The 19,844-nt window shown below is 41.9% G+C and overlaps 1 protein-coding gene across 1 annotated transcript in view; it reads right to left on the bottom strand.

Moving 5' to 3' along the window:
- Nucleotides 1-14,984: 14,984 nt before the first annotated feature.
- The window catches only part of LOC106599517 (enhancer of polycomb homolog 1), a 41,373-nt gene continuing 36,513 nt past the window's right edge, over nt 14,985-19,844 (bottom strand). The window contains 5 exon segments of the mRNA XM_014190795.3: nt 14,985-16,325; nt 16,618-16,861; nt 16,864-16,995; nt 17,377-17,518; nt 17,697-17,821. Of these exon segments, the coding sequence (XP_014046270.3) occupies nt 16,253-16,325; nt 16,618-16,861; nt 16,864-16,995; nt 17,377-17,518; nt 17,697-17,821 (716 nt within the window). The 3' untranslated portion in view covers nt 14,985-16,252.

The raw sequence follows: 19,844 nt of genomic DNA on the forward strand, positions 1-19,844 counted from the left end.
TGTATGTGTTCATTCTGTTTCATTCATAGTTATGGGGATTATATAGATTCTTGTGGATGTCTTTTGAATGATTATGTGTATGTATGTATGTATGATGTATGTATGTATGTATGTATGTATGATGTATGTATGTATGTATGTATGTATGTATGTATGTATGTATGTATGTCTGTATGTAGTCTGTATGTATGTCGTATGTATGTATCATACATACATACATACATACATAACACCTGTACATTCCATCACAGACAAAGAGTGCCCCTCACAACGGTCCTAAGGCAGCAGGTTAGGAGAATTAGGTTAGGAAAAGGGTTAGGGTTAGCTAAAATGCAAAAAAAAAAGGAAACTTTTGATGTCAATTTGACAAGCTGGATCCCTATTAGCTATGACAGTCTTGAGTAGAATTGTCTTGAAGCTAGCGTTTCTATGGCAACGAAGCCCACGAGGAAGTGTTTTAAAAAAATATATAAACTAGGGTACCAGGGAGGAATTCCTACACTGGATATCTTGTTACAGCTGTTAAATCATTGATAATATGCCCGATTTTTTTTTATGTCATTTCATTAAGTTATAAGGAGGGTCATAGCTATATTCAATAAAATTCACAAGTTGATTTAACCCTTTATCATGGTCGGTGTCTTGACGGATTTGTCCAAAATCGTATGACATAAAACATTTACTTTTCTGTTCTTGCATTTATGGCAGTATAAGTTGTTGATGTGTCATATATTAAGCATTAATTAGTTAAATTAGACATTGAACTTGAACCATGTAAGAATTCTGGATCTAGCTGTCACGAGTTAAAAAAAAAAAAAAATATATATATATATATCTCGATCTCAGAAATGCAGTGTAACTACGTAACATTTTGTGTCTCCTTATGTTACTTGGTAAAAACAGTTTTCATGGGCACACAAATCCCAAATAATAAATGCAGTTGAAAAAGCAAATGCTTCTAACCGAAAGAGACACCTTACCTTGATACTTAACCTAAATCGATACTGTCATTAACGTGATACTGTCATTAACGTGGTTCCTCCATAATTAAGCATACTTGTTGGATGCGCGTAGAGCCCTGCAGTGGAGGTGTCATAATACCAATAAAACCTAGCGGTCCAAGGGGATTTTATGGAAACACTTCAAATAAGGGCTGTGTTTCGTGTAGGCTTACCCTGGTGTGCCGTTTTGATAATCATGTAAATCTCTCTCGGACAAGGTGACTTTTGTCAATATATTTGGCTCTATTTACCCTGGTTCGAAAATGCAAATTAGCATCAAAGTAGACATCATGCAACACTACAAATCCCTGCAAGCTCCTGCACGTCATCTGTAGCTGACAACAGGTTTGACAGTTCACAGAATTGTACATTTTTAGGAAATGTAGCCAATTTATTCACTACAACATTTAGCTAAGAGTTCATCCACATTCTTACCAGTCTATTCCAGATCATGACATGTTGTAGTTCTTTATGATAGCCACATTAGCAGCTAATTAGCATTTCATTTTCGGGGGTAAATACAGGCGAATATATTGATAATTGTCATCTTGTCCTAGAGAGATTTACACTTATCAAAACGTCACACCAGGTTAAGTTTACACGAAACAGCCCTTGAATTGTTTCTAAAATCCCCTATGGGGAAAAAAATGTATGGTGGAAAAACTATTGGAACCAGTTCCCTGTTTGACCGTTAGGTTTTATGGATAATATGACTCATACAGTGGTACTCTATGGCTGCCATACCTAGGTTATTTATCATCCAATATGATTACGTGGTACCTGTCTTGACTCCATCAAACCGGGAGAAACTAGCTAGGCTAATCGAGGCATGTGCTTTCTCGACCTACACAGAAACAACTCCTTTCAAAATATTCGCTAACTAGCAGCCTACCTGTTGGCTCTTGGTCGTTGCAACGTATACTTTTAATTCAATCATTTTAATTCCATCTTCCATTGATTAGATATCACCTAACTTTTGCCACACACTGAGCCTATTACCGCTTTGATGACAAGCTACTTGCGCCACTCTCGTGAAAAGCAAGAGCAGCAGCATAAATTATAACATTTCTGTCTTTATACAGTTGAAGTCGGAAGTTTACATACACTTAGGTTGGAGTCATTAAAACTAGTTTTTCAACCACTCCACCATTTTTTGTTTTAACAACCTATAGTTTTGGCAAGTCGGTTAGGGATCTACTTTGTGCATGACACAAGTAATATTTCCAACAATTGTTTACAGACAGATTATTTAATTTATAATCCACTGAATCACAATTCCAGTGGGTCAGAAGTTTACATACACTAAGTTGACTGTGCCTTTAAACAGCTTGGAAAATTCCAGAAAATGATGCTATGTTCTGATAGGCTAATTGACATCATTTGAGTCAAATGGAGGTGTACCTGTGGATGTATTTCAAGGCCTACCTTCAAGCTCAGTGCCTCTGCTTGATATCATGGAAAAATCAAAAGAAATCAGCCAATACCTCCGGGAAAAAATTGTAGACCTCCACAAGTCTGGTTCATCCTTGGGAGAAATTTCCAAACGCCTGAAGGTACCACGTTTATCTGTACAAACAATAGTATGCAAGTATAAACACCATGGGATCATGCAGCCGTCATACTGCTCATGAAGGAGATGCGTTCTGTCTCCTAGAGATTAACGTACTTTGGTGTGAAAAGTGCAAATCAATCCCAGAACAACAGCAAAGGACCTTGTGAAGATGCTGGAGGAAACGGGTACAAAAGTATCTATATCCACAGTAAAACGAGTCCTATATCGACATAACCTGATAGGCCACTCAGCAAGGAAGAAGCCACTGCTCCAAAACCGCCATTAAAAAACCAGACTACAGTTTGCAACTGCACATGGGGACGAAGATCGTATATATATATATATATATATATATGTATGTATGGATATATTGAAGCAACATCTCAAGACATCAGTCAGGAAGTTGAAGCTTGGTCTTCCAAATGGTCTTCCAAATGCACAATGACCCCAAGCATACTTCCAAAGTCAAGTTATTGGAGTGGCCATCACAAAGCCCTGACCTCAATCCTGTCACAAATTTGTGGGCAGAACTGAAAAAGCGCGTGTGAGCAAGGAGGCCTACAAACCTGACACAGTTACACCAGCTCTGTCAGGTGGAATGGGCCAAAATTCACCCAACTTATTGTGGGAAGCTTGTGGAAGGCTACCTGAAATGTTTGACCCAAGTTAAACAATTTAAAGGCAATGCTACCAAATTCTAGTTGAGTGTATGTAAACTTCTGACCCACTGGGAATGTGATGAAAGAAATAAAAGCTGAAATAAATCATTCTCTCTACTATTATTCTGACATTTCACATTCTTATAATAAAATGGTGATCCTAACTGACCTAAAACAGGGAATTCTTACTAGGATCAAATGTCTGGAATTGTGAAACTGAGTTTAAATGTATTTCGCTAAGGTGTACGTTTCAACTGTTCTGCCTGCGGCTATGGAACCCTGACCTGTTCACCGGACGTGCTACCAGTCCCAGACCTGCTGTTTTCAACTCTCTAGAGACAGCAGGAGTGGTAGAAATACTCTGGATATACTAGGAAAAACTCCCTAGAAAGACCAGAACCTAGGAAGAAACCAGGCTATGAGGGGTGGCCAGTCCTCTTCTGGCTGTGCCGGGTGGAGATTATAACAGAACATGGCCAAGATGTTCAAAATGTTCATAGATGACCAGCAGGGTCAAATAATAATAATCATAGTGGTTGTCGAGGGTGCAACAGATCAGCACCTCAGGAGTAAATGTCAGTTGGCTTTTCATATCGAATCATTCAGAGTATATCTACCACTCCTGCTGTCTCTAGAGAGTTCACACACGCGCATTACTGCAGCAGTCTGGTTCTGATTTGTACGGGTCCTCCCAGGCAAGTCAGTTAAAATGACACATACCCGAGACAATCAGGTCTGACCCAGACCCATGACATTATTTAGAATTCTGGATCCGGACCATCTCAAATCCTGGATAGAGTCTCGGGTATTCGGGTGCAGATGGATCTGTGAAGACCTCTAGTTCCTGGACTAGCCTAGCGGAAGTTGGTCTTGCTCGACAAACTCCGAATAAATTGAGTTTGTGTCCTATATCCTGTTCATCACTAAACAGAGCCATTGTCTTCCAGGTTGTGCAACCGCCTTTGAAAGCCACCTGGTTGCACACTACCTCAATTTACCACACAGTGATCGTCACCTTCCTTTCCGAAGCCACCCACTCAGGTAGCGTCCCAAATTGAACCCTATTCCCTATATAAAGCACTACCTTTGGGCACATATGGCTCTGGTCAAAAGTAGTGCTCTATGTAGGGAATAGCGTGCCATTAGGGATACAGTCCCAGCTGGACAGAGAGGGACTGACTGTGGGAAAGGAGTCTGCGAATGGAACGCTCTCTCAGCATTCAGGAACTAAGACAAAGAGGCCCCCTTCCTCTGAGATGAAAGCAGACAGTCTGAGTTCCCTCTCTCTGAGGTGCCACTCTGTTGACTGGAGAGGATGGGGAGAGAGAGAGAGGGTCCTCCTTAGGAGACCATAAGTGTCTGCTGTTTCCTCAGCTCACAGGCTTTGTTTTGTGTGCATGTGTTTATGTAGTGTGCACATGTGGTACAGTATATTCAGAAAGTATTCAGACCCCTTCACTTTTTAAGTTACAGCCTTATTCTAAAATGGATTGATGAGGGAAAAAAATGTATTCAATCTACACACATTACCGCGTAATGACAAAGCGAAAACAGTTTAGTAGACATTTTAGCAAATTTATGACAAATTTATGACAAATACCTTATTTACGTAAGTATTCAGACCCTTTGCTATGAGACTCAAAATGTACCTGAGGTGCATCCTGTTTCCATTGATCATCCTTGATGTTTTTACAACTTGATTGGAGTCCACCAGAGCAAAAACCAAGCCTTGAGGTCGAAGGAATTGTCCTTAGAGCTCAGAGACAGGATTGTGTCGATGCACATATCTGGGGATGGGTACCAAAAACTTTCTGCAACATTGAAGGTCCCCAAGAACACAGTGGCCTCCATCATTCTTAAATGGAAGAAGTTTGGAACCAACAAGACTCTTCCTAGAGTGGACCACCAGGCCGATCTGAGCAATCGGGGGAGAAGGGCCTTGGTCAGGGAAGTGACCAAGAGAGATCCTTGATGAAAACCTGCTTCAGAGCGCTCAAGACCTCAGACTGGGGCGAAGGTTCCCCTTCCAACAGGACAACGACCCTAAGCACACAGCCAAGACAATGCAGCAGTGGCTTCAGGACAAGCCTCTGAATGTCCTTGAGTGGCCCAGCAAGAGCCCAGACTTGAACCCGATCGAACATCTCTGTAGAGAGAATTGAAAATAGCTGTGCAGCGACGATCCCCATCCAACCTGACATAGTTTGATAAGATCTCCCCAAATACAGGTATGCCAAGCTTGAAGCGTCATAACAAGACTCGAGGCTATAATCGCTGCCAAACGTGCTTCAACTACTCTTTTCTCTGTATATATCAATGATGTCGCTCTTGCTGCTGGTGATTCTCTGATCCACCTTTACGCAAATGACACCATTCTGTATACATCTGGCCCTTCTTTGAACACTGTGCTAACAAACCTCCAAACGAGCTTCAATGCCATACAACACTCCTTCTGAGACCTCCAACTGCTTTTAAATGCAAGTAAAACTAAGTGCATGGCTTCAACCGATTGCTGCCCGCCCGTCCAGCATCACTACTCTGGACGGTTCTGACTTAGAATATGTGGACAACTACAAATACCTAGGTGTCTGGTTAGACTGTAAGCTCTCCTTCCAGACTCACATTAAGCATCTCCAATCTAAAATGAAATCTAGAATCGGCTTCCTATTTTGCAACAAAGCCTCCTTCACTGATGCTGCCAAACATACCCTCGTAAAACTGACTATCCTACCGATACTTGACTTCGGCGATGTAATTTACAAAATAGCCTCCAACACTCTACTCAGCAAACTGGATGTAGTCTATCACAGTGCCATCCGTTTTGTCACCAAAGCCCCATATACTACCCACCACTGCGACCTGTATGCTCTCGTTGGCTGGCCCGAACTACATATTCGTCGCCAAACCCACTGGCTCCAGGTCATCTAGAACTCTTTGCTAGGTAAAGCCCCGCATTACCTCAGCTCACTGGTCACCATAGCAACACCCACCCATAGCACGCGCACCAGCAGGTATATTTCACTGGTCATCCTCAAAGCCAACACTTCCTTTGGCCGCCTTTCCTTACAGTTCTCTGCTGCCAATGACTGGAACGAATTGCAAAAATCACTGAAGCTGGAGTCATATCTCCCTCTCTTACCTTAACTTCTTGGTGACAGGGGGCAGTATTCGGAAATTCAGATGAATAACGTGCCCAAATTAAACTGTCTGCTACTCGGGCCCAGAAGGTAGGATATGCATATTATTAGTATATTTGGATAGAAAAGACTCTGAAGTTTCTAAAACTGTTTGAATGATGCCTGTGAGTATAACAGAACTCATATGGCAGGCAAAAACCGGAGAAAAAATCCAACTAGGAAGTGGTTTGTAGTTTTTCAACTGATTGCCTTTCCAAACTAGTGTCTGTGGGGTCATTTTGCACTTCCTAAGGCTTCCACTAAATGTCAGCCTTTAGAACCTTGTTTCATGCTTCTACTGTTACTGGGAAGAGAATAAGAGCTGTCTCAAGCCTGAGACCAACGAGTTGTTTACTGCGCAGGCACGCCGTTCCTTCTTTTTCCTCTGTAGCTAGTGTCCCACATGTCCCAGAGAGGTTAAGCATCAGCTGTCAGAGCAGCTTACTGATCACTGTACCTGTACACAGCCAATCTGTAAATAGCACACCCAACTACCTCATCCCCATATTATTTATTTTTGCTCCTTTGCACCCCAGTACCGTTACTTGCACACTCATCTTCTGTACATCTATCACCCCAGTGTTTAATTTGCTATACTGTAATAATTTTGCCACTATGGCCTATTTATTGCTTCACCCCCCCTTATACTACCTCATTTGCACACACTGTATATAGACTTTCTCTATTGTATTATTGACTGTATGTCTGTTTATTCCATGTGTAACTCTGTTGTTGTTTGTGCCGCACTGCTTTGCTTTATCTTGGCCAGGTTGCAGTTGTAAATGAGAACTTGTTCTCAACTGGCCTACCTGGTTAAATAAAGGTGCAATTAAAAAAAACATTTAAAAAAAAAACCCTGCACATTATCACTACAGTGTTAATGCTAAATTGTAATTATTTTTGCCTCTATGGTGTATTTATTGCCTTACCTCCCTACTCTTCTACATTTGCACACACTGTACATAGATTTTTCTATTGTGTTATTGACTGTACATTTGTTTATGTGTAACTCTGTGTTTGTGTCGCACTGCTTTGCTTTATCTTGGCCAGGTCGCAGTTGTAAATGAGAACTTGTTCTCAACTGGCCTACCTGGCTAAATAAAGGTGAAATTAAAAAAAAGTACTGAGTAAAGCGTCTGAATACTTATGTAAATGTGATATTTACGTTTTTTATTTTTTATAAATTTGCCAAAATGTCAACCCGTTTCTGCTTTGACATTATGGGGTATTGTGTGTAGATTGTGGAGGTGGGGAATCTATTTAATCCATTTTAGATTAAGGCTGTAAAGTAACAAAGTGGAAAAAGTGAAGGGGTCTGAATACTTTCCGAATGCACTGTATATAGGGATGCCTTTTCTTTTCCATCCTAACAGCCATAAATACTCTTATACCGACAAAACATATGAGGACATGTCACGTTCCGGTTCTTACTCCTACCAAGGCAACCAGTCAGCAGGCACGAACACAACAATTGTGGATGCAAACTGTTGAGGGCCCAAAAAAGTGACACTTTTTATTTGTTGCACTGAAACATTTTTGCAAAAAAAAATCCTTGCTAGAGGGAAATGCAGGTTAACTAATTAAACAGATATGATCTACATGATCCGTCTCTGTGTGTAAAATAAAACGTGGTTCATGTGAACCTAACACAGCTAAAAAATGTAAAGAAAGCAATCCAATGTTATTTGTTGACCAGACTTTACTGCAAATGACACTCAAGTCTTGAGAAAAAAACAATACACTAAAATTGCAGTTAGCCATGACAGCCTTTATAATAGAACACTTGTGACCACACATCTTAAAGTAGAAATAGAATGAAACAAACAGGCATTCTATTGTTTCTCTATTATAGTGGCCACTATATACATCGATCAAGTGCACAAGGCTACATGTGGGCAAAAATAACATTCCCTGAAAAACAATAAATTTGGGCTGCTACACTATTACATTGTACACTGTCTGCCTGTGGACATCTGTTCTACAATGTGCCAGCAAAAGTGAGAAAGAGGGAAAGTGAGTGGTGTTCCCTTCACCTCTATAGTGGCATCCAGTTTAAGCCAGGCCCAGCTCCAGCTACACTTGATCCCTGAATGCACAAGCAACGCCTCATTTTCACCTTGTTCTCTCATTCTGAAAATTAACCACATACTGTAGAGTGTAAAACATTAGTTCACAGATAGTGGTTAGCTAGTTAACATTTCACACAGATTGCCAGGGTCCAACTAAGGCGTTAACTTGAGGAACGGCAAGGAGTCGTATACCGGTTAATACTATAGCAAATTGGTTACTAATGTTAGCTCATCTGACTTTATTAGCAAGCTAATTTTCACACCATAAACTCAATCATTTTATCAGATAAATTGGCCATTGTTGCTCAACATTTATCTGATTAGCTAACGGAGAATTCAATCCAGCTAGCAAGATACTTAACAATGCTAATAACGTTACTTGTTCCACCACACTTTATCCCTCACCACAAACTTCCCAAATGCGGGTCGTTTTTAGGTTAAAACTCATGAAGTACGCTTCATCACCTTCTCACCCCTCTCTCGGTGGTCAGGCTTCACACCTAACGTTACCTCTTCGTTATCGTTCAGGGGACGCGCTGCTCTAACCGGATAGCTGATACTGGTTGTCTCTTCTTTCTTCAGTCGTGCTGCGCTGCATTCGGTTATGTAACAGTATTGCTCCAAACTCGCGTCACTCGTTCGCTTACAGCCAGTAGTCATCCAATCATATTTTGGATTCAAAACGGCGAATTTCGCCGAAAGGTGACTAGTTTGCATCCCTGAACAATAGTGGAGTTTATGAAAATGAGTTATTCTGGGATTACAGACAACATAACACGGACTGTAGTGTAAATTGACTTCAATTATTTATTTCGCACTCCATTCATTCCAACAGTATGAAAATATCAAATGTCGAGCAACAGTAATTGAGAAGCTAAGGTGCAACACTGTCAACTAACCACATGATGTCAGTCAAGTACCCGTGAATGGAACAATGTCAATAGGAATCAATGAAACCATGACATTGGAACATGAATTCAATAATTATTAAACTAATTTAGGCAAACTTCACAATTACCTCTTCCCCTACTGTATTTATTTATTTATTTTGCTCCTTTGCACCCCAGTATTTCTACTTTGCACACTCATCTACTGTCAAATCTACCATTCCAGTGTTTTAATTGCTATATTATATTTACTTCATGTGTAACTGTGTTGTTATATGTGTCGAACTGCTTTGCTTTATCTTGGCCAGGGCGCAGTTGTAAATGAGAACTTGTTCTCAACTTGCCTACCTGGTGAAATAAAAATTGGCTGCATTCACACAGGCAGCCCAATTTTGATATTTTTCCACTCATTGGTCTTTTGACCAATCACGTCAGATCTTTTCACATCTGATCTTTTTCAGCACTGATCTGATTAGTCAAAAGACCAATTACTGAAAAGAATATCAGAATTGGGCTGGCTGTCTAAACGCAGCCATATACAGTGCATTTGGAAAGTATTCATACGCCTTGACTTTTTCCACATTGTTACATTACAGCCTTATTCTAAAATGCATCTACACATAATAACCCATAACGAGAAATCAATTTATTTTAAATTTTTATGTTTGCCAATTTATTAATAATAAAAAACAGATCCCTTATGTAAATAAGTATTCAGACCCTTTGCTATGAGACTCAAAATTGACCTCAGGTTCACCCTATTTCCATTGATCATCTTTGAGATGTTTCTACAACTTGTTTGGAGTCCAACTGTGGTAAATTCAATTGATTGGACATGATTTGGAAAGACACACAGTTGTCTATATAAGGTCCCACAGTAGACAGTGCATGTCAGAGCAAAAACCAAGCCATGAGGTTGAAGGAATTGTCCATAGAACTCCGACACAGGATTGGGTCGAGGCACAAATCTGGGTAAGGGTACCAAAAGCTTTCTGCAGCATTGAAGACCCCGAGAACAGGGTGGCCTCCGTCATTATTAAATGGAAGAAGTTTGGAATCATCAAAACTCTTCCTAGAGCTGACCGCCCGGCCAAACGCCGCAATCGGGGGAGAAGGGCATTGATCAGGGAGGTGACCAGGAACCTGATGGTCACTCTGACAGAGCTTCAGAGTTCCTCTGTGGAGATGGGAGAACCTTCAAAAAGGACAACCGTCTCTGCAGCACTCCACCAATCAGGCCTTTATGGTAGAGTGGCCAGACGGAGGCCACTCCTCAGTAAAAGGCACATGACAGCCCGCTTGGAGTTAGCCAAAAGGCACCTAAAGGACTCTTGGACCATGACAAACAAGATTCACGGGTCTGATGAAACCAAGATTTAACTCTTTGTCTTGAACGCCAAGCTTCACATCTGGAGGAAACCTGGCACCATCCCTACGGTGAAGCATGATGATGGCAGCATCATGCTGTGGGGATATTTTTCAGCAGCAGGGACTGGGAGACAAGTCAGTATTGAGGGCAAGATGAACGGAGCAAAGTACAGAGCGATCCGTGATAAAAACCTGCTCCAGAGCGATCAGGACCTCAGACGGGCAAAGGTTCACCTTCCAACAGGACAATCACCCTAAGCACACAGCCAATGCAGGAGTGGCTTCAGGACAAGTCTCTGAGTGGCCCAACCAGAGCTCAGACTTGAACCCGATCGAACATCTCTGGAGAGACCTGAAAATAGCTGTGCAGAGATTGTCCCCATCCAACCTGACAGAGCTTGAGAGGATCTGCAGAGAATGGGAGAAACTCCCCAAATACAGATGTGTCAAGCTTGTAACATCATACCCAAGAAGACTTGTGGATGTAATCGCTGCCAAAGGTGCTTCAACAAAGTACTGAGTAAAGGGTCTGAATAGTCATGGAAATGTAATATTTCCACCAAAAAAAAAAAAAAAATGTTTTTGCTTTGTCATTATGGGGTATTGTGTGTAGATTGTTTTTTCTTCTTCTTGAATCTAATCAATTCTAGAATAAGGCTAACATAACAATGTGGAAAAAGTCAAGGGGTCTAAATACTTTCCGAATGCACTGTATACTTTAGGAGTTTGTGTGTATAATTATGTACCCGTGTCATATTGGTGTGTGTATATACATATATTTTCACTGATTGAACATTGCTCATTCGTGGTGTGCATATAGCACCCTATTCACTAAGTGTACAAAACATTAGGAACACCTACTATTTCCATGACAGAATGACCAGGTGAATGTTTTGATCCCTTATTAATGTCACTTGTTAAATTCACTTCAATCAGTGTAGATGAAGGGGAGGCAACAGGTTAAATGATTTTCAAGTCTGAAGACAATTGAGACATGGATTGTGTGTGTGCCGTTCAGAGAGTGAATGGGCAAGACAAAAGATTTAAGTGCCTTTGAACGGGGAATGGTAGTAGGTGCCAGGCGCACCAGTTTGAGTGTGTCAAGAACTGCAACACTGCAGGTCAACAGTTTCCTGTGTGTATCAAGAATTTGCTAGACAATTTTTTTATTTTCAGTGGTATTGTTAACAAACGTCCCCATAAAGAAAATGAGAATTAAAAACAGGTTCAGCCCCTAGTTCGACCGTGATCTTACAGAGTAATTGCAATAATTGCATTTGGCGAAAGGCTTGGCACATGCATACTCAGGCTGACTGGCTCTCGTTCAGGCAAATGAGAAATAAGTGCACTCAGGCTATCCGGAAGGCCAAAGTTGGTTACTTTAAGGAGCAGTTCTCTCTCTGTGGGTCTAACCCCAAGAAGTTCTGTAAAACGGTTAAAGACCTGGAGAATAAACCCTCCTCACAGCTGCCCATGTCCCTTAGTGTTGATGTGGTTGTTACTGACAAGAAGCACATGGCTGAGCTCTTTAATCACCACTTCATTTAGTCAGGATTCCTATTTGACTCAGCCATGCCTCCTTGCCCGTCCAACATTTCCTCATCTCCCACCCTTTCTTACGCGACTATCCCTGATGCTTCTCCCTCTTTTTCTCCTGCCCCGCTACAAAGTTTCACCCTGCAATCAATCACTGAGTCCGAGGTGCTAAAGGAGCTCCTTAAACTTGACCCCAAAAAACCATCTGGTTTAGACCCTTCTTTAAAGTTGCTGCCCCTATCATTGCCAAGCCTATCTCCAACCTTTTAAACCTCTCTCCTTTCTGGGGAGGTTCCCATTGCCTGGAAGGCAGCCACGGTTCATCCTTTAAATAAAGGGGGAGATTAAGTTGATCCTAACTGTTATAAGCCTATTTCTATTTTGCCCTGTTAATCAAGTGTTGGAAAAACTTGTCAATAATCAACTGATTGGCTTCCTTGATGTCTATAGTATTCTCTCGGGTATGCAATCTGGTTTCTGCTCAGGTTATGGATGTGTCATTGCATCCTTAAAGATCCTCAATGATGCCACAATTGCCCTTGATTCTAAGCAATGTTGTGCTGCTATTTTTATTGACTTGGCCAAAGCTTTTGATACGGTAGACCATTCCATTCTTGTGGGAGTATTGGTGTCTCTGGCCTGGTTTGCCAACTACCTCTCTCAAACAGTGCAGCATATAAAGTCAGAAAATCTGCTGTCTCCGCCACTGGCTGTCACCAAGGGAGTAGCCCAAGGCTCGATCCTAGGCCCCACGCTCTTCTCAATTTACATCAACAACATAGCTCAGAAAGTAGGAAGCTCTCTTATCCATTTATAATAGTCTTATACTCAGCTGGCCCCTCCCTGGATTTTGTGTTAAATGCTCTACAACAAAGCTTTCTTAATGTCCAACAAGCTTTCTCTAACCTTAACCTTGTCCTGAACACCTCCAAAACAAAGGTCATGTGGTTTGGTAAGAAGAATGCCCCTCTCCCCACAGGTGTGATTACTACCTCTGAGGGTTTAGAGCTTGAGGTAGTCACCTCATACAAGTACTTGGGAGTATGGCTAGACGGTACACTGTCCTTCTCTCAGCACATATCAAAGCTGCATGCTAAAGTTAAATCTTGACTTGGTTTCCTCTATCGTAATCGCTCCTCTTTCACCCCAGCTGCCAAACTGACCATCCTACCCATGCTAGATTACGGAGACATCGTTTATAGATCAGCAGGTAAGGGTGCTCTCGAGCGGCTAGATGTTCTTTACCATTCGGCCATCAGATTTGCCACCAATGCTCCTTATAGGACACATTACTGCACTCTATACTCCTCTGTAAACTGGTCATCTCTGTATACCCGCCGCAAGACCCGCTGGTTGATGCTTATTTATAAAACCCCCTATCTGAGATATCTACTGCAGCCCTCATCCTCCACATATAACACCCGTTCTGCCAGTCACATTCTGTTAAAGGTCCCCAAAGCACAAACATCCCTGGGTCGCTCCTCTTTTCAGTTCGCTTCAGCTAGTGACTGGAACGAGCTTCAACACTCAAAACTGGACAGTTTCATCTCAATCTCTTCAAAGACACAATCATGGACAGTTGTGGCTGCTTTGTGTGATGTGTTGCTGTCTCTACCTTCTTGCCCTTTGTGCGGTTGTCTGTGCCCAATGTTTGTACCATGTGTTGCTACTATGCTGTGTTATGTGTTGCTGCTTGCTAGGTTGTCGTCTTAGGTCTCTATGTAGTATTGTGTTGTCTTTCTTGTCGTGATTTGTGTTTTTAATCCCGGTAGGCCGTCGTTGTAAATAAGAATTCTCTCTTAACTGACTTGCCAAGTTAAATAAAAAAAGGTCCACCACCCAATGGACATCCAGCTAACTTGACACACCTGTGAGAAGCATTGGCGTCAACATGGGCCATCATCCCTGTGGAACATTTGACACCTTGTAGAGTCCATGCCCCGACAAATCGAAGCTGTTCTGAGAGCAAAAGGGGGTGCAACTCCATATTAGGAAGATGTTCCTAATGTTTTGTACACTGCACCACTCCTGACCAGAGCCGAGCCCTATTACATTTTAATCCAGCGTTCCCAAACTCTGTCCTGGGGACCCCAAGGGCTGCGCGTCTTGTTTTTTGCCCTAACACTACACATATGATTCAATTAATGATCTCAAGCTTTGATTTGAATCAGTTGTAGTCCTAGGGGAAAAAAACAAAACGTGCAGCCCTTTGGGTCCCCAGGATCGAGTTTGGGAAAAATGGTTGGTCATTTAGCAGACGCTCTTATCCAGAGTGATTTACAGGAGCAATTAGGGTTAAGTGCCTTGCTCAAGGGCACAGATTTTTCACCTTGTCGGCTTGAGGCCTGGTAAAAAATTGGTTTACTAAATAGGGTTGCCATTTGGGACACAAATGTTTGGTATGTCATTATCACCAATTCCAACAAATCCCTATTAAACTGTACAGTTTAGAGTAAACCATCACCACTAAGCTCAGGGTCGCACTCAAATAGCAAACCGACCAAAACACAGGGATCTACCAGAACTTGTCCAATGCGACCTTGTTTTCAGTTGCAAAATGAATACAACCCTGCTTCCTCTAGGTACAGATCTAGCATCAGCTTCCTCTCCCCCAATTCTAACCTTAACCATTTGTGGGGAAAATGCAAAACTGAACCAAGATCAGTGTCTAGGGTAACTTCAGCCTACCATGAACACATGGGACAATGTGAATTTGAGACAAAAAACAAGACATGCTGGTCCAAACAATGCCCTGGGTTTTATTTGTGAGAATTCAGGAGGATTTTTTCTTCTTTCATTTAGAGGGTCTCAAAGAAAAAACCTCATGGATCAATTATGATGCCATTGGAATGGGCATTCAGATTGTGGTACAAAAACTAACCAGTAGCCTTGTTAAGTACCGTACTCTTCACAGAAGAGAGCTTGTATTTCCAAAAGGAAGGCACCCGATACTCGTTTACCTCGGCCTGGCAGCCTTCAGGAGAATTATTTTAAAAGCAAAGAAATGTATTTTTATAAATTTTTCGTTATGTATAAACTGGAATGATACATGTAGTCAAACAGTTACTGCATTCTTCTCCCTTATATTTCATCAACAAGTAACAAAATAATGAAGTTTCATTAAGGAGCATACAATCATTATCAGAAAACGGAAGGGGGATACAAAAATAAAAATTCACAAAATAATTGGGGAAGGCATCTTAAACACAGGTAATCCGACAACAAACCAGAGCTAAATCATAAAAGCAGCATTAACCCAAACAAACTAGTGCTTAGATAAGTCAGACAGCAGTGACTTTTGAGAACTTCATCCCCATTTTGTTACTTGTCTCAAAAACAATTAAAAATGGAAGATCTTAAGCAACCGATTACCCACAGCCACCAACTCTGTATGAATGCATGTCATCATTTGTTTCCACATGAACCAACAACCAGGAATCTGTGAGTGAGGACCGCCTGGTTATGTTCACAATACACAAAATACAGAGAAGTTCATAGCTACCTAAACACATCGACTACAGCACGGGAACCAATGAGGGAAGAGTTTACAAATAATTAAAAACGAACTGAAAAAAATTCTAAACACTGCACAATAAATAGATAACAGCAGGTTCCACACCATGCACTGACGTGACGACACACTGTTGTACAACTCCTCACACCACTTGCAGTTTGTCTTTTGAAAATGTTTAATCCCAAGTGCAAAACATCACAAATGAACAATTTCTGTATTCAAGTAATGTTATATACAAGGGTGGTAGGGTATTACAAATATGCACTACTGTACTTACAATTGCCATATTCATAATTTACAGACGTTGATATCTTATTAACAGTAAAAAAAAAAAAAGACAAGCATTGCAATTAAGTCCCAACAGTTGCCATGGAGACAGTGTTGCATGCTGTGTGAGCACATACCACTGCCTCTTGCATTCACAACTCTACGATGCATAGCACCTAAATGAGTTCCCGGCTGAGCCCTTAGTCCTGCCCGTGTTCGGAGGCTACGTGACCTCCATGGCCACTGTGTTGTCCGATATGCTGTTTAGTGCTGGCTTGTCTTGATCCTGATTTTCCCTGGATGCAGGTGGAGAGAAAATATGAACAAATCAGAGACTGTTCAACAATATCTACATTCATTATTGACTCAAACGGACCGGTAGGTAATATTCCTGAATCAGCAGTTTAAGCTACGGTGATCTGAACACCAAGTAATAGTCAATTTCTCTACAGTGTGTCCCAAATGGACTCTATTCCCTCTGTAGTATACTACAGCTCTATCAGAGCCCTGGCCAATAGTGCACTATAAAGGGATTAGGGTGCCATTTGTGACAGGCACACACACATCCATTCCCTCCCCCTCTCTCACCTTGGCACCATGTCCATTGACGGGGTGTTTGTGGAGACCTTGGGAATTTGACAGTTAGCGGTGGCGGCCAGCTTTAAGGCAGATGACGACACAGCGACGTGGGCGTGGCTTAGTGTCCGGGGTATGTGGCGCTTGGTGAGGGCCCCCCCAGCGGGACCCCCGGGGGAGGACATGCTCAGACGGAGGTGGTTGTTGTTCCCCATCAGGACCTGAGTGGCGGTGGACTTGGCAGCATTGGTGTGGGTGTGGGGGTGCCGTTATTGAAAGTGCTGGGCAAGAGGAAGGGGGAGGAGGGGGTAGTGGTGGTCAGAGGGCTAGGGGTGGGGGCAGCAGGCGACGGAGATGCTGTGCTAGTGAGGTGCAAGCCCTTGTAGACACCTGTTGGAAGGGAGAACAGAACACAAATCATTACGTCTGAATGGTACTTGCTGAAGCTATACAAGCAGTATCCCCTTTGATCGGTTCCAACCTTTTGTTTGCTTCTGTGAAAGCTCTGCGTTTAATTGGAAAAGCACTTGCAGGTGTGAGATTACTTGTTGCAGGTGCGGGGGAATTATTTGATGATATGTTGAAAGAAAAAGACAAACTTGCACACTGCCCTTACCGGATTGACTTGTTTTTTTTTAGCTTACATACCGGCCTTATGGCATTGGTCAGTTTTCAAAGTCCAAAGTGATACCTACAAACGCAATGTGCGAGTTTCTCCTTTCTTTCAAGCTCTTCTTTTAATACAAAACGCTTTGGTGCAGTCAATGTTACCTGAGGGTGAAAGGACCCCGTTGACCCCACTGCCTGGCCCTTCCTCATCCTTAGCCTTCAAGGCCAGCAGCTGGTCTGTGGTCACCAGGGCAGTTGCAGCAAACTGGGCACTGGCAGAATCTAACATCTTGGAGACCAAAACCTGGAAGAGGGGAACAACAAGAACTTATTAACACAAAACTGAAGAGACTACCTGAGATGGACAGAGACAGGAGCTATATGTAACATGCATCTCAAGATCAGGAGTGCAGATCTAGGATCCGGTCCCTCCTAGATCAGTAATCGAATACTGAGCAGCCCAGGTCAGAGAGCAGGCAAACCTGTGTGCTGTTGGCAGTGGAGGTGGCGCTGTTGGCTTGTTGCTGCTGTTGGATCTGCTCAAGCTGCTGTTTCTGCATCAAGGCCAGCTGCTCCTGATGCTGCTGGTATTGCTGGGCGGTGAAAGCTGTAGGAAACACAGAGAGAGAAAAGAGAACCGGTCACACGGATCGGCCACATCAATATGGGGTGCAACCAATTTTCCGTCCAATCTTTTTGTCACTGTGCAAATTTCAGGTCTGCCGAGCACAAACTTGAACATTGTGAAAATTCTGTGCAACTTCTAGCGTGCGTTTACTGTGAACACTGAGGCTGAACCCGCTTTAAGTTAGTTTCAGACAGTGGTCAAGTAGGCTACTGTGGATGATCATAATGTAGGCCTAGCATCACAAAAACAATGGGGAATGCATCCCATAACATGGAAATAGCTGTTCTATCATTCAGCCTATAGTAGCAGCCAATGTGTGGTGTTCAATGTAGGCCTACATTCCATGAGACTTTTGAGAGAAAAACCATGCAGGGCTTGACATTAACCTGTTTATCCACTTGTCCTTCAGACAAGGAGGTGACTGAACGTGTTGTTTGAGGCAAGAAACCCCTTTACAAAATAAAATGCATTAGTATTCCCATAACATTATTACGCTACCCTGTGCCCATTGGCTACTTAGCTTATTCAAGCCAGTCTCAAAATACAACACTACCTGTTTAAGAACAAAAATAAGCTCTTTACCCGACTCACTTTTCACATAGGTCTAGAAATGTACATGTTCTGTACTCTTGTATGAAGCAATCACTGCCCCATTGCTGACTACAAATTATCTATAACTGGGCTTTCAACTCCCTAACTAGTAAATGATATGAACAAATGTGCCCACGTCGCTACATGCAGCTCTCACTTTCAAAACAAGCGCATCTACTCACGACTGCTCATACTGTAAACAGTCCAGTTCAAAGTGAATGGCACAGAGGCATTATGGCAATGGTCTATTTGCATATAGGCCTACTGCAGCTCTGATTGGTTACGACACACCGATCTGTGTAGACTACGGGCCTGAGTTGACTGTCAATGCAATGGAATCCTACTCTGATGTGTCCTGCCTACAACAAAATGTCTTCCATAGTTTTGCATGCAAAGTTTTGCACAGTTCCTTTTGTTTCTGGAATGTTGCATTGAAAGCTTAGAACCAATGCAACATTAGCCACTAACATATGGAATTGTTTTAAGATGGTCATACCAAGGATTATTTATATTTGATTTTGAATTTTAAGACCCCTTAAGGTATCAAAAAACTATTGGATGAAACATTGAATTTGGCATTACCGCTGTCAGCCAATAGAAACACACTGAATAACATATTCCCCCAAAAAGTTTGTTCTGACGTGTCTGTCCTATATACAAAAATCAGGAAACAATTTTAAGTACGGTGCATTTAGAAAATATTCAGACCTTGACCTTTTCCACATTTTGTTATGTTACAGCCTTATTCTAAAGTGGATCAAATATTTTTTTAAGTGTACTCAATCTACACAAACCTTTGCTATGAGACGCAATTTAGCTCAGGTGCATCCCGTTTCCATTGATCATGATTGAGATTTTCTACAACTTGGAGTCCACCTGTGTTAAATTCAATTGATTGGACATGATTTGGAAAGGCACACACACCTGTCTATATAAGGTAGAGGTCGACTGATTAATCAGAATGGCAGATTTCATTTATTTTTTACACCTTTATTTAGCTAGGCAAGTCAGTTAAGAACACATTCTTATTTTCAATGACGGCCTAGGAACGGTGGGTTAACTGCCTTGTTCAGGGGCAGAAAGACACATTTTTACCTTGTCAGCTTGGGGATTCAATCTTGCAACCTTACGGTTAACTAGTCCAACGCTCTAACCACCTGCTTTACATTGCACTCCATAAGGAGCCTGCCTGTTACGAGAATGCAGTAAGAAGCCAAGGTAAGTTGCTAGCTAGCATTAAACTTATCTTATAAAAAACAATCAATCATAAATCACTAGTTAACTACACATGGTTGATGATATTACTAGTTTATCTAGCCTGTCCTGCGTTGCATATAATCTCTTAGGTACACGTTGCTCCAACAATTATGGGGTAGTGTGTGTAGATTGAGGATTTAAAAAAATCTATTTT

The sequence above is a fragment of the Salmo salar genome, chromosome 03 (genome assembly GCF_965601325.2).
Source record: "Salmo salar chromosome 03, fSalSal1, whole genome shotgun sequence".
Taxonomy (NCBI): Eukaryota; Metazoa; Chordata; class Actinopteri; order Salmoniformes; family Salmonidae; genus Salmo; species Salmo salar.